General features: G+C 35.6%; 1 protein-coding gene across 18 annotated transcripts in view; it reads left to right on the top strand.

Moving 5' to 3' along the window:
* KIAA1328 overlaps positions 1 to 13,306 on the top strand; it is a 365,741-nt gene that overhangs the window by 299,864 nt on the left and 52,571 nt on the right. For all 18 annotated transcript variants that reach the window (XM_021096288.2, XM_084964498.1, XM_084964500.1 and 15 more), the window contains one exon: positions 7,079 to 7,257. In XM_021096288.2, the coding sequence (XP_020951947.2) occupies positions 7,079 to 7,257 (179 nt within the window). The remainder of the gene's footprint in view (positions 1 to 7,078; positions 7,258 to 13,306) is intronic.

Consider the following 13,306-nt stretch of genomic DNA (forward strand, 5'->3'; position numbering starts at 1 on the left):
GCCTGTGAAGCCATCTGGTCCTGGACTTTTATTTGTAGGGAGTGTTTTTATGGCATCTTCAATTTCATTTCTAGTGATCGGTCTGTTCAGTTGGTCTATTTCTTCTTGATTCAGTTTTGGCAGGCTGTAAGATTCTAGAAAATTGTCCATTTCTTCCAGATTGTCAAACTTGTTGCCATATAGCTGTTCATAGTATTCTCTTACGGTTTTTTGTATTTCTGCAGTATCTGTTGTGATTTCTCCTTTTTCATTTATAATTTTGTTTATTTGGGTTCTTTTTCTCCTCTTTTTAGTGAGTCTGGCCAGGGGTTTGTCAATTTTGTTTACCTTTTCAAAGAACCAGCTCTTGGTTTTATTAATTTTCTCTATTGTTTTTTGAATCTCTATTTTATTGATTTCTTCTTTGATCTTTATTATTTCCTTCCTTCTGCTGACTTTAGGTCTTTTTTGTTCTTCTTTTTCTAGTTCGTTTAGGTGGAGGGTTAAGTTGTCAATTTGGGATCTTTCTTCTTTTTTGAGAAAGGCCTGTATTGCTATAAATTTCCCTCTGAGCACTGCTTTTGCAGCATCCCATAGATTTTGAGAGGTTGTGTCTTCATTATCATTTGTTTCAAGGTAGTTTTTAATTTCCTTCTTGATTTCCTCATTGACCCATTGGTTTTTTAGTAGCATGTTGTTTAGTCTCCATGTAGTAGATTTTTTCTCTTTCCTTTTCCCATGGTTGATTTCTGATTTCATGGCATTGTGGTCAGAGAAGATACTTGAGATAATTTCTATGCTCCTAAATTTATTGAGGTTAGCTTTGTGTCCCAGTATGTGGTTGATTCTTGAGAATGTTCCATGAGCATTTGAGAAGAATGTGTATTCTGATTTTTTTGGATGTAGTGTCCTGAATGTATCAATTAAGTCTAACTTTTCTATTGTTTCCTTTAGGATCTCTGTTGCTTTATTGGTTTTCTGTCTAGAGGATCTGTCCATTGATATGAGGGGGGTATTAAGGTCTCCTACTATGATTGTATTCCCATCAATTTCTCCCTTTATGTCTGTTAATATTTGTTGTATGTATCTGAGTGCTCCTATATTTGGGGCATATATGTTGACAATAGTAACATCCACTCCTTGGATGGATCCCTTAATCATTAAGTAGTGTCCTTCTTTGTCTTTCTTTATGTCTTTTGTTTTAAAGTCTATTTTATCTGATATGAGTGTTGCGACTCCTGCTTTTCTGTCATGTCTATTGGCGTGAAATATTTTTCCCCACCCTTTCACTTTCAATCTATATGTATCCTTTGTCCTAAGGTGAGTTTCTTTTAGGCAGCATATTGAAGGTTTTTTTGTAGGCACTATTTCTGATGTTCTTCGTTTCTTTCTATAGATCCAGGTTTCCATCTGATATCATTTTATCTCAACCTAAAATGAAAATTTTTTACTGTTTTTGTTTGTCAGAAAATATTGTTTCTCATTCATTTTGGATGGATATTTTTATGAGCAGAGTTCTGGGATAACACTTTTTTTTTTTCTTTTAGCACTTTAACGATATTGTTCTACTAGCTTCTGACTTTCATTGTTCTTATGAGATGTTAACTGGCAATCTTATTCTGTATATAATTGACAGTTTTCTCTGGTTGTTTGCAAGATTATCTTTGGTTTTCAGCAGTTTGACTGTGATCTGTGAGTCAGAGTTTTTCACCTAATTTGGGAAATATTCTGCCATTTTTTCTTTAACATTTTTTTTTCAAATATACTTTCCTACCCCATTCTTAGTCTCTTCTTCTGCAACTTGTTATTTTTGTTAGGCAGCTTAACATTGTCTTTACAGTCTCTGAGACTCTTAACAGTTTTCTTCAGTCTTTTTTTCCCCTTTCTTCAAATTGGGTCACTTCTCTTGATTCTGCCATAGAATTCACTTACTATTTAACTTTTCATCTCCATTTTCCAACTGGAATTTCAGTCACTATAATTTTCAGCCATAGAGTTCCTATCTAGCACTTTTTTAGAACTTCTGTCTCTGTGTGCTGAGACTGCCTATCTTTTCACTCATTAAAACCATGGTTGCCTTTATGTCCATCAATGTATTTATAATATTTGATTTTAAAAAGTCTTTATCTGCTAAGTCCACCATTTGGGGCATCTTTTGATTGATTTTAATAAACTGATTTTTTTTCTTTATTATGGATCACATTTTTTTCTTTTTTGTCTGACAATTTATATTATACTCTGGGTAATATGTATTATATGTAGATGATACATTTAGAGATGTGGATTTTATTACCATTCTCTAAAGAATGGTGATTTTTCTCTCTCAGCAATTTAATTACCTCCTATTCACCTTGAACTTTGATAGGTTTTGTCATATGCTTTGTAGAGGTCAGATGTCTGGAAAGCCCGAGGTGTTTTCCAAACCCCTCTAAATTGGTAAGACTCAGTCTCCAAACTCTTTTGTTCCTGTGTGTTTTCTCATAACTTGATTTCAGACTTTGTTACAGGTTTACAGTAAGCCTTTGTCCACATCAGTGCCAGGACATGTAACTTCTCCCAACTTTGCCTAGTTTGTATTATTTCTGTGTTTATATTTTACTTTCAACATTGTAGCAGCCATTCTTAGAGCAGTGAAAAACAAAATAAACAGTAGCAAAAAATCTATAAAGCTAAAAGTTGACTTTTTGAAAATGTAAATGAAATCAATAAGCCTTTTCATGATGATCAACCTAATATAGAGGGAAAAACAAATTACCAGTATCAGGAATGGAAAAGAAAATCTCACCATAGATTCTAACAATTATTTTTAAAGTAATTAAAGAATATTATGAACAAGTTTTGCAAGTACATTTGACAACTTACCTTTTCTCCATGTCCTCACTCAAATTTTTTATTTATTGTCTTTTTGCTGATAGCCATTCTGACAGATGTGAAATGATATCTCACTGTAGTTTTGACTTGCATTCCTCTGATGATTAGCAATGTCTTTTCATGTGCCTGTGGCTATCTGTATATCTTCTTTGGAAAAATACCTTTTCAGGTCTTCTGCCCATTTTTTAATTGGGTTGTGTTTTTTAAATATTGAGTTGTATGAGATGCTTATGTATTTTGAATATTAACCCTTTATCAATCATATCATTTGCAAATATTTTCTCCAGCTTTGCTGTTCAAAAGCTTTTAAATTTAATCAGCTCCCACTTATTCATTTTTGCTTTATTTCCTTTGTATTAGAAGACAGATCCAAAAAAAATATTGCTGTGATTTATGTCAAAGAGTGTTCGCCTATGTTTTCCTCTAAGAGTTTTATGGTTTCCAGTCTTACATTTAGGTCTTTAATCCATTTTGAGTTTACTTTTGTATATGGTATAAAAACATTTTCTATTCCATTCTTTCACATGTAACTGCCCAGTTTTCCCAACATCACTTATTGAAGAGACTGTCTTTTCCCCACTGTATATTCTTACCTCCTTTGTCATAGATAAATTGACCATAAATGCATGGGTTTGTTTCTGGGCTGTCTGTTCTGTTCCCTTGATATATGTGGGTTTTTTGGTTGTTTGTTTGTTTGTTTTTGCCAGTACCCCACTGTTTTGATTCCTGTAGATTTGTAGTATATTCTGAAATCTAGGAGCATGATACCTCCAACTTTGTTCCTTTTTTTCCTTAAGATTGCTTTGGCAATTCAGATTCTTCTGTAGTTTCATATGAATTTTAGGGTTATTTGCTCTAGTTCTTTGAAAAATGTTATGAGTATTTTGATAGGAATTGCATTGAATTTGTAGATTGCCTTGGGTAGTATGGTCAATTTAACAGTATGAGTTCTTCCAATCCATGAACATGGTATATTTTTCCATCTGTTTGTGTGTCTTCAATTTCTTTTGTCAATGTCGTATAGTTTTCCAAGTACAGATCTTTTACCTCCTTAGTGGGTTTATTTCTAGGTATTTTATTCTTTTTGATATGATGGTGAATGGAGTTGTTTTATTAATTTCTCTTTCTGATAGTTCATTGTTAGTGATTAGAAGTGCAGCAAATATCTGTATATTAATTTTTATCCAGCAACTTTACCAAATTCATTGATAACCTGTAGTGTCATCAATTAGAATTTTCAATGTATGGCGTTTTGTCATCTGCATTTTAATGGGTGAATAATATGCCTTGTCATCGACTATCATAGTTTATTTACTCATTCTCTTATTAGATGATATTTGCCTTCAACTTTTCACTATTATAATAACTCTGCAAAGACCATTTGTAAATAAATATTCATTTGCTATTGTTTATGTAATTCTGTAGTATAACCTCTTAAAAGTGATGCAGACACCTTATGCACCTAAAATAGAGAAATTACATTTATTATGCCTTTCAGAAACAAATAGCTTAAAGCTTTCTCATGCACCTTTTACTCTCTTGATTTCACCCTGAACAGAATTGCTTGTGAGTTAAAATTACACTAAGCACCTGATGTTTTTCTGTTACCTTCCTAATTTTTCGTAACCCCTGAAAAACATACTCTTTTGCAAGTATACCTGTTCTAGAAGGGTCAGGATGTGAAAACCTGGAAGACCACCAAGACTATGCTGCAATCTCCTGATGCCAGCTCCAATGACTAGAATTTTACAAAAGAAAGAATGTGTGCCTGTCCTAACCCTGCTAACCTTATTTTTCTCCTTTAATACCATAAAACATCCTTCAGTTTTCCCCCAAAGGAGGGCACAGTCTTTAAGGCCCTAGCAGCCGTGACCTCCTTTGTCTGTCAAAGCAATAAAAACTCTTTTTCCTTTGCCCAAAACTCTGTCTCTGTATTTCTATTCAGCACCAGTGGACAGAAATGCATATATTGGCAACAAAAGTAAAATTGTAGGATGGTAGATGCATTTTTATTTTATAGTGACAAATTATTCACAAAGGGGTTATATCCCAGTTTGCAGTTTCTCCAGAACTATATTAAAATCTTGTCCCACACCCTCACTGACACTGAGGATAGCATTTTTCCACTTAAGGGAAGATTTTTGGGTTTTAGGTTTCGGTTTTGATTTTTAATGGAAAATCTGGTCTTTTTTGTAATCCTAGGAAAAAATTCATTTGAGAGGAGGAAGAGGAGTTTGTGAATTATAAGAAAAGGAGATGATTGGCAGGCTTTAGTCACAGAGGGCATGAGTCAAAATGGTATTAGAATATGAGTAAAAGGTGTGTTTTTTTCCTAAGACATTAATAGGAGAATAGTTTATGGGTAAAGTTGGAGATAATTGCAAATGATAGAAGAAATTTTTTATATAGTCATCTTTATTTCAGGGAAATTAGAAGCTAATTTCCCTGTTGAAATAGAAGATTACCAGGATAGGATTTGGAATAAAGTTACAGACAAGCTTCTGTGTAAAATAGAAGGAAGAATTCAGTATTGAGAATAATCAGCATTTACTAGCCCTGGGAGCTTGGCTAAACTGCAAATGTATGATTTTGGGGAGTCCAGTAGTCTTGGTTACATTAACTTTTCTGTAAGAACAAATAGAAATGTAGTTGTTGGATTTGCCTGGGTTTGGGGCTTCTGCATTGAGGTGAATTTATCTTACATCCCAAATGATGTAGTTTTATTCTCCCCATTTTCCTGTCCCATGAATAGAAGTTACATGAGCTAAGATACGCATCCACTGGTGGCTCTACGTGGGAAAGTAATCTTTGGGTTCTGATAGAAAAATTAAAAAATTAAGCATACAAATTTAATACATTGCTTTATGCCCATATAAAGCTGTACTACTAATAGTTTGTTTCTTTATACCACTCTGAACATAAAGCCATTTAATTTATTGGTTTTTATTAATAAATTATGATGTGAGCAAACATTACGAAAAATTCTGATCCATACAAAAGAAGCCCAGTGACTTTGAAAGGTTTATGTAATTTAAATCTTGGTCGAGGGACACGTAGGATTCATAGTGGATCCAGCAACATTCTATCAGGTTATTCTTAGCTAGATATTGCCTCTACTTCTGGGGAGTTTAAACATCCTAGTTTTCATTTTTTAATTTTTTATTTTTTTAATTTTTTTTAGGGCCACAGGTGCAGCATAGGGAAGTTCCCAGGCTAGGGGACAAATCAGAGCTATAGCTGCTGGCCTACACCACAGCCACAGCAACACCAGATCTGAGTTGCATCTGTGACCTACACCACAGCTCACAGCAACACTGGATCGCTGACCCACTGAGCAGGGCCAGGGATCGAACCCACATCTTCATGGATACTAGTCGGATTCGTTTCTGCTGCGCCATGATGGGAATTCCCATCCTAGTTTTTAGAATATTAATTTTGAATAAATTATTCTTTTTTTCATTTTGATTTTTAACATTGTTTATGATCATGGGGAAGACAAAACTAAAGAATCATGAGTCTGTGGTGAAGTTGAAAGGGGCTGATGGAATAGTAGGGGATACACATCATCACAACATTTCTCTCTGAAAAAGAAAATGTTGTAAGAGGAAATGTGCTAATGGTGGGAAGTTTACTAGGGAGAAAAATGTATGTATATGTGTTTATTTTCATTAACATTGCCTTGACTCCATATCTGCCTTGTTGACTTTATAACGAAATTATGTGAGGACAGAGACCAATTCTTCCATATGCACTGTAATACTGTTCCTCACATACTTTAACTACATAATAAATACTATAACAATTGAAAATGAGAAACACAAATGCATTTTGAAGCAAATAGGTGATATTTTAATCCCTAGTGTTCATTTTTAGTACTCAGAAACATTTTAGTTCTGCAAGTCTTGTTTTAGCATACTTTTTATCTTTATAGATATTCTGATTCTTAGTCATACTCTGTGGCTTTATTAGCAGTTTCATGGTCTTGTGTCTCATTTCCCCAACTCCAAATATAAGCTTCTTGAGGATAAAGACCATTTCTTCTCCAAAATTATTGTGGTAGAACACAAAATAGACCTTCACTAAATTTTTTAAAATATACCTCAATAAAAAATAAGAAAGTTTTTACTGCCAGGAATTGCATTTCAAATCATACTGAATTTATATGCCTTTTTGTGATCTCTACCCCCTTCTGTGCTTTCTACAGCTCTTTCATGTTTATTTTTTGCAGTTTATTGAAGTCAAAATGTGATGGCTGGATGCTTGGAACATCACCATCCATCAAAAATTATCAAGACTCCACAAACAATGGAGAGAATAGAAGGGAGAAGACAGTTGGGTTTCAGTCACATATGGAAGATGATGCCCCATGGACATGTCAAAAGAAAGATACATGTTGGCCCCAAAGAGGTAAGCTCAGTATCTGTAGCAGCAAAGTGAGAAGTATCGGCGGCAGGTGGCTGCTGGCTGCTGCTAGCCATGAACACCAGGTGATTTCCTGTGACCCTGAGCAAAACTTAAGCGTGTTACAAACTGACATGTGCCTGCAGGCCACAGGTAGCACATCTCCCAGATCAGTGAACTGCGTCAACATTTTTCTTAGAACCCACATGAGAAACTATCGAACATGTCCCTCTTTTTAAAGGCAGCAAACTGTAAGAATTCTTCCACAGTAAATATGGTCATAGACACAAAGTAACGCTCAAAGTGAATAAAGAAGACAAGAAATTGAACATAAAGCTTTGCTGGGAAAGTAAACTTTGACCACAATTAATCCTGAATTAACTGGAAATACAGGGAGGGTAGAAAAGAGGTCATTGTGGCTAAAGTAAATCCTCATAAGTCTCAAACCTCTATTGCCTAGCAGTCTTTTAAGTGCCAGCAATCCTTCCTATTTTAAATGTCATAGATATTTTAAAAAGAAACTAATTATAAATAATTATATGAAATGTTGAGGAAAGCAGTCATATTTAATTGCATTTCCCAATTGTTTCCGAAGTGGCTTTTGGCTTAATCTGTTCTGGAATCATTAGGAGAAGGATTCTGGGGCAGAATGGAACAAGGCTGAGCTTCATTGGTCAGAAGAGATGTACAGAAAACAAAGGGCCCAAAGAGGTCTCAGAGTCCCTTTCACTCATGTGTCTCCCAGGTGTCTTTGCTTCCTGTTCACAACCATTACCCTTATCTCCTTCTTGTTCTCCTCTTTTTTACTGGGCTAGCTAGCACTGCCCACCTCTAGTGTTGATCAGCTTTTCCTAATTTCTCTGCCTCTCTGAGAATTGGGCAGTGCTTTATGAGATTTTGCAGGTGTACTGCACTCTGCCTTTCTTCATCAGTTCTCTTGTTTTTTCATTTTAATTATGATTGATCTAAAAATCATTTAGTTATCTCCCAGATAATTAAGAGATGATAATTAGTCCAAACTTCTGAAGGGAGACTTTTTACAATTTGAAACAAAAGCAAGGGTACATTTTCTTTGACCTAAAGCAAAAGTTCTGCAGACCTCTGTTATTTCAGGACAACTTAGAGCAACTTTTGTCTTTTTAGACTTTGCTAACCAAAAACAAAAATGAAATTGAGGATATTCTGTAATAAGCTATATGGGGAAGGAATCTGAAAAATAATGGATATATGCATTGTTGATTCACTTTGCTGTACACCTAAAACAAACACAACATTGTAAGTCAACTCTACTCCAATACCAAAAAAGAATTTTTAAGGGAGAGATGAGGAGCAAACACAAATTGTGGTGGATGGCCATGACCACAATGAAAGAAGAAGAGAGAGGAAGGAAGGAAGGGGGAAAAAGAAAGAAAGAGAGAAAGAAAGGGAGGGAGGGGGAAAGGAAGGAAGGAAGAAGAAATTAAGGAGAGCCACTGTCTGAGATGGACTCTTCTCCACTTTCTCTATCAGTAGTCCTTTAGAAATGAAACTCTTATTTTTGGCTCCATCTGTTCTTTGTCACTGCACTTTGGAGAGTGGAGAACCAGTCAAAATTGGTGTGGTGGGTGCACTGCACAACTTAACAACAAATTTGTGTTGTGTGTCAGCACGAAGATAAAATGGCAAAATGAAAAAAATATGGTGTAATAGCAAAGGGACAAATAACTTGTGCTATTGGTTAAGACCACAGAAACATTAGAAATCTGCAGTTGAAAAGGCACTTTGAGAAATGTTTCATCAGGCCAGCCCTGACCATGGTAGAGGTTAATCTCTCCCAGGCCCAGCTACAGAAGCCAGAAGTCTAGAAGGGGCTTGTGTCCAAAAAAAAAAAAAAAAAAAAAAAAAAAAATCAATTTCTAATTTGAAACAAAATCATTTTTGACTAACAGGGGTTCAGAACCCATTATTTTTTGCTATATAGTTTGCTGACATTTCAGCACTTTCTGTTGTGCACAATGAATCCTAATAGTCGTCTTACAGTGTTACCATACCAATCAATGGAAACAAGAGAAAGCTGTTACAGTTCTGCAGCTGTTTTCAGAAACAGTTTTCACTCATGGTTTTATTTTTTTCATTTTTTTGCTCCCCCCGCCCCAGTTAGCACTATATTGAGAAAAATAGGGAAGTTTTCATTTTTTTAAAAGAGCTTTGTTTCAAGGTATTCCCAGAAATTATTAACTTTTTTTTCTACTTATGAGAAATGCTGTCATGTATTTTTCTCTTCTTTTATTCCTATACGCATTAGCAGAATTATGATATACCTGATCATTAGGGGAGCAAGAGTTGCCCCTTTGAGCCATTCTGCCCGTTGCAAAACTGATAGACACAGATTGCAATCCAGGGCAAAGTTACTAAATTGGCATTTGCTGTAGGAGACAGACTTTCCAAACTGTGCTGCAGCAGGATGGGACACCCTATTTAGCATAAGGCCAATGACCTAACACTAATTGCCCAAGTTACACTGCTTGGTTTAGCATCTCCTTAATTGCTTTCCCCTCTTTAGCATGTCTGAATTTTTAAGTATATTATTCTTCTGTTTTATATCTTTTGTTACTTTTTGTTGTCCTTTAATCATTAAGTACTACATAGGACATTTACTGCAGGATCATTAATCTTTATTATCAGTCTCTTACTCCTTTTCCTCTCCTATCTTTCTCACCATTCTGTCAACTTTATTAATACAAAACATGTTTTCACAAAAAAAGATCAGATTCTTGTCTCAAGAAATAACCTCGTGATTGCAAAAATATCAGTACAGTACAGTATTGTCAGAATCATCCTTAAAATATAAATTATTTTGCAATCATTAATGCTTAGAATGTTCTATCTTAGTTGCTTTTATTGAGCTCTGTGGAAACAAGGAGAGATTACTTAAGAAAATCCAAACTTAAGACAAGAAATTTAAAGCCAAAAGCATAAATCTTAAAACATCCAATCTTCATTCCTTTTTTTCCCTCCTAACACAGCAGTGTTTTTATTCTCTCCCGGCTCACCTAGAACCTTCCCTCCCTGAACAATCACTAATTCCTTTTTATGAGCGCTCTCAAAGCTGGGGGAATTTTTTTCCAGTTGTGTTGATGGGCTAGCGGAAGTTGTGAGGGCACTGAGCACACATGTCCCAGAATTGAAATGTTAGACCTCAGGGCTCAGCACTTCCCATTCCTAAGTCAGGGTATAAAGCCTCTCCAAAGCCCAGTACTATTTAGAACTACATCCTCTTTGTTCCTGTCATTGATCTCTGAGTCCCCTCAACACTTAAAGAGAGTTTGAGAGAGGCTAAACCTAGAGTAATTTGGATTCACTTGATTATGTTGACCATGCCCTTCATTTTGTCTTTTGAGGGGTTTTTTTAGGTTATATAATATACAGAAGCTGTCACTGCTGGACACTCCCAAACATGTTCTTTTACTAGAAGAGGATTGCTGTAGATTCATCTGAAGTGAGGAATAATCTCTGAAGCTCCTCGTTGTTCCCCTAAGTGAGCCTGTGCTTGCAATGGTGTGAGTGTTCTTTATAACTCATGATGGATCAATACAGAGGACATGACTAAAGAAATAAGCAACTTAGAGTATCCAAAGTATAGAAATCATTTCCATCTTGCCTCTAAAGAGCATTTATTTATGTTCCTTTTATTATTAGCATCGTCATCATTAGTATATGTTTAATCATTAGGAAAGGTAGCACTATATGTTATTGCTGGTTCCCAATAGTCTAAGCTAAAAGATTTGTTAAAAGTGATACCTTTATCAACAGAACACAGAAGACAACCATACTACAAAACTATAAAACCTAAACATATAGATTAAATTGTCCTGCCTAGCCCACTCAAAAAAGAAATTCAAATGCAAGAGACTGACCTTCAGACTTAAAGTTTCTGTATATTGGGTAATCACTTAACCCAGAGGCTTTGCATTTCCCTATTCTCTACAATAGAAAGAAGTATCTCAAAATGTTTTGTAATTGATTATTATTTACATTTTGTATCTTCTCCCACTAGAATGTAAACACTTCACATGTTCCTCACTTCATATTGTATCCTCGCCTCCTAGAACATTCCTTAACATGTAATGGGCGCCCATAATGTGTTTGGATTTTGGGGGGGGGGGCGGTTATGATTTTTATTTTTTCCATTATAGTTGATTTACTATGTTGTCAGTTTCTACTATACAGCAAAGTGACCCAGTTTTATATATATATATATATATACATTCTTTTTCTCAGATTATCCTCCATATTTTCCATCACAAGTGGCTGGATATAGTTCCCTGTGCTATACAGCAGGATCTCATTGTTTATCCACTCCAAATGCAAAAGTTTGCATCTATTAACCCCAGACTCCCAGTCCATCCCACTCCCTCTCTCTCCCCCTTGGCACCCACAAGTTTGTTCTCCAAGTCTATGAGTTTCTTCTCTGTGGAAAGATTCATTTGTGCCATATATTAGATTCCAGATGTAAGTGTTATCATATGATATTTGTCTTAATGAATTAATGTATTACTGTTGATCTTCGAACAACTCAGTGTTGAAATACCTGTCTACTTACATGTAGACGTTTTTTCAGTAGCGAATACTACAGTACTACATAGTCTGTGGTTGATTAAATCTGAGGATGCTGAAAAACTGCCCATATAGGAGCCAACTATAAGTCATACTAGAATTCACCACCATGTTGTTCAGTGTAAGTATATTCTTTTTTTTTCTTGCCCAATTTTTCTACAGCAAGGATCTAATTAATTAGATCTTTTGACATCACCTTTAGTGATTTAAAAAGTGGGTGTGCTGGTCCCTTTATGTGATGATTGATTGGTAATGTCAAAGAGATATCAGTAAAGATCTTAAAAACAGCACTATTTGAGAACCAAGAATACTGTGGGGTTTTTTCTTTTATTCTAATTGAAATTAAATTTATATACAATAAATTGTACAGGACGTAAGACAGCTTGATAAACCTTGACAATTATGTATGTGTACCCACATAATTAAGTAATACATGTCGTTATTCATGAAAATGTCCCCATCTTCATTTCCAGTCATTCCCCATGAGGCCTCCCTTCTTGGTTTGCAGATGGCTGCCTTCTCCCTGTGTCCTCACGTGGCCTATACCCTGTGAACATGCATCCTTGGCCTGTCTTTTCTTAAGACAAAGAGTCACATTGGATTAGGGGCCACCCATGTGACTCTGTTTAAGCTTAATTACTTCTTTAAAAGCTCTGTCTCTAAACAGTCACATTCTGAGGTATACTGGGGGTTAGGACTTAAATGTATTTATTGGGGGAGGGGAGAGGGAAAGAGGCACAATTCATAACAGCTACTTTTTGCCCAATCTTTTTATGCTCTTTACTTCTTTTTCTTTACTTTTTTTTTTTTTTTTTGTCTTTTTGCTATTTCTTTGGGCGGCTCCCGTGGCATATGGAGGTTCCCAGGCTAGGGGTCTAATCAGAGCTATAGCCACCAGCCTACGCCAGAGCCACAGCAATTCAGGATCCGAGCCGCGTCTGCAACCTACACCACAGCTCACGGCAACGCCGGATCCTTAACACACTGAGCAAGGGCAGGGACCGAACCCACAACCTCATGGTTCCTAGTCAGATTTGTTAACCACTGCGCCACGACGGGAACTCCCTACTTCTTTTTCTTATTTCACCATACTTTCTAGGACTTCTATTACAATGTAGGGTAAAATAGTAAAAGTGGGCTTCCATGCCTTGTTCCCAATGTCATAGAGAAGACAGATAGTCTTTCACCATCAAGTATGATTTTAGCTGTAGGCTTTTTGTAAATGTCCTTTATCAGGTTTAGAAAGTTTTCTCCTCATTTGCTGAGAGCTTTTATCATAATGTGTGTCGAATTTCATCAAATCTTTTTTTCTGCACCTTTTGAGATGGTCATGTGTTTTCTTCTTTGTTCTGTTAACTTGACGAATTATACTGATTGGAAGATATAGGTGGGTAATGCCATTTTTTTAATAATGACCTTGTTAGGTTTTGGATCAAAGTTATGCTGGAGTCATAAATGA

The sequence above is a fragment of the Sus scrofa genome, chromosome 6 (genome assembly GCF_054392235.1).
Source record: "Sus scrofa isolate SSC_HxYL_T2T_F1_AM1 chromosome 6, Sscrofa_HxYL_maternal_Yorkshire_Landrace_v2.0, whole genome shotgun sequence".
NCBI classification, from domain to species: Eukaryota; Metazoa; Chordata; class Mammalia; order Artiodactyla; family Suidae; genus Sus; species Sus scrofa.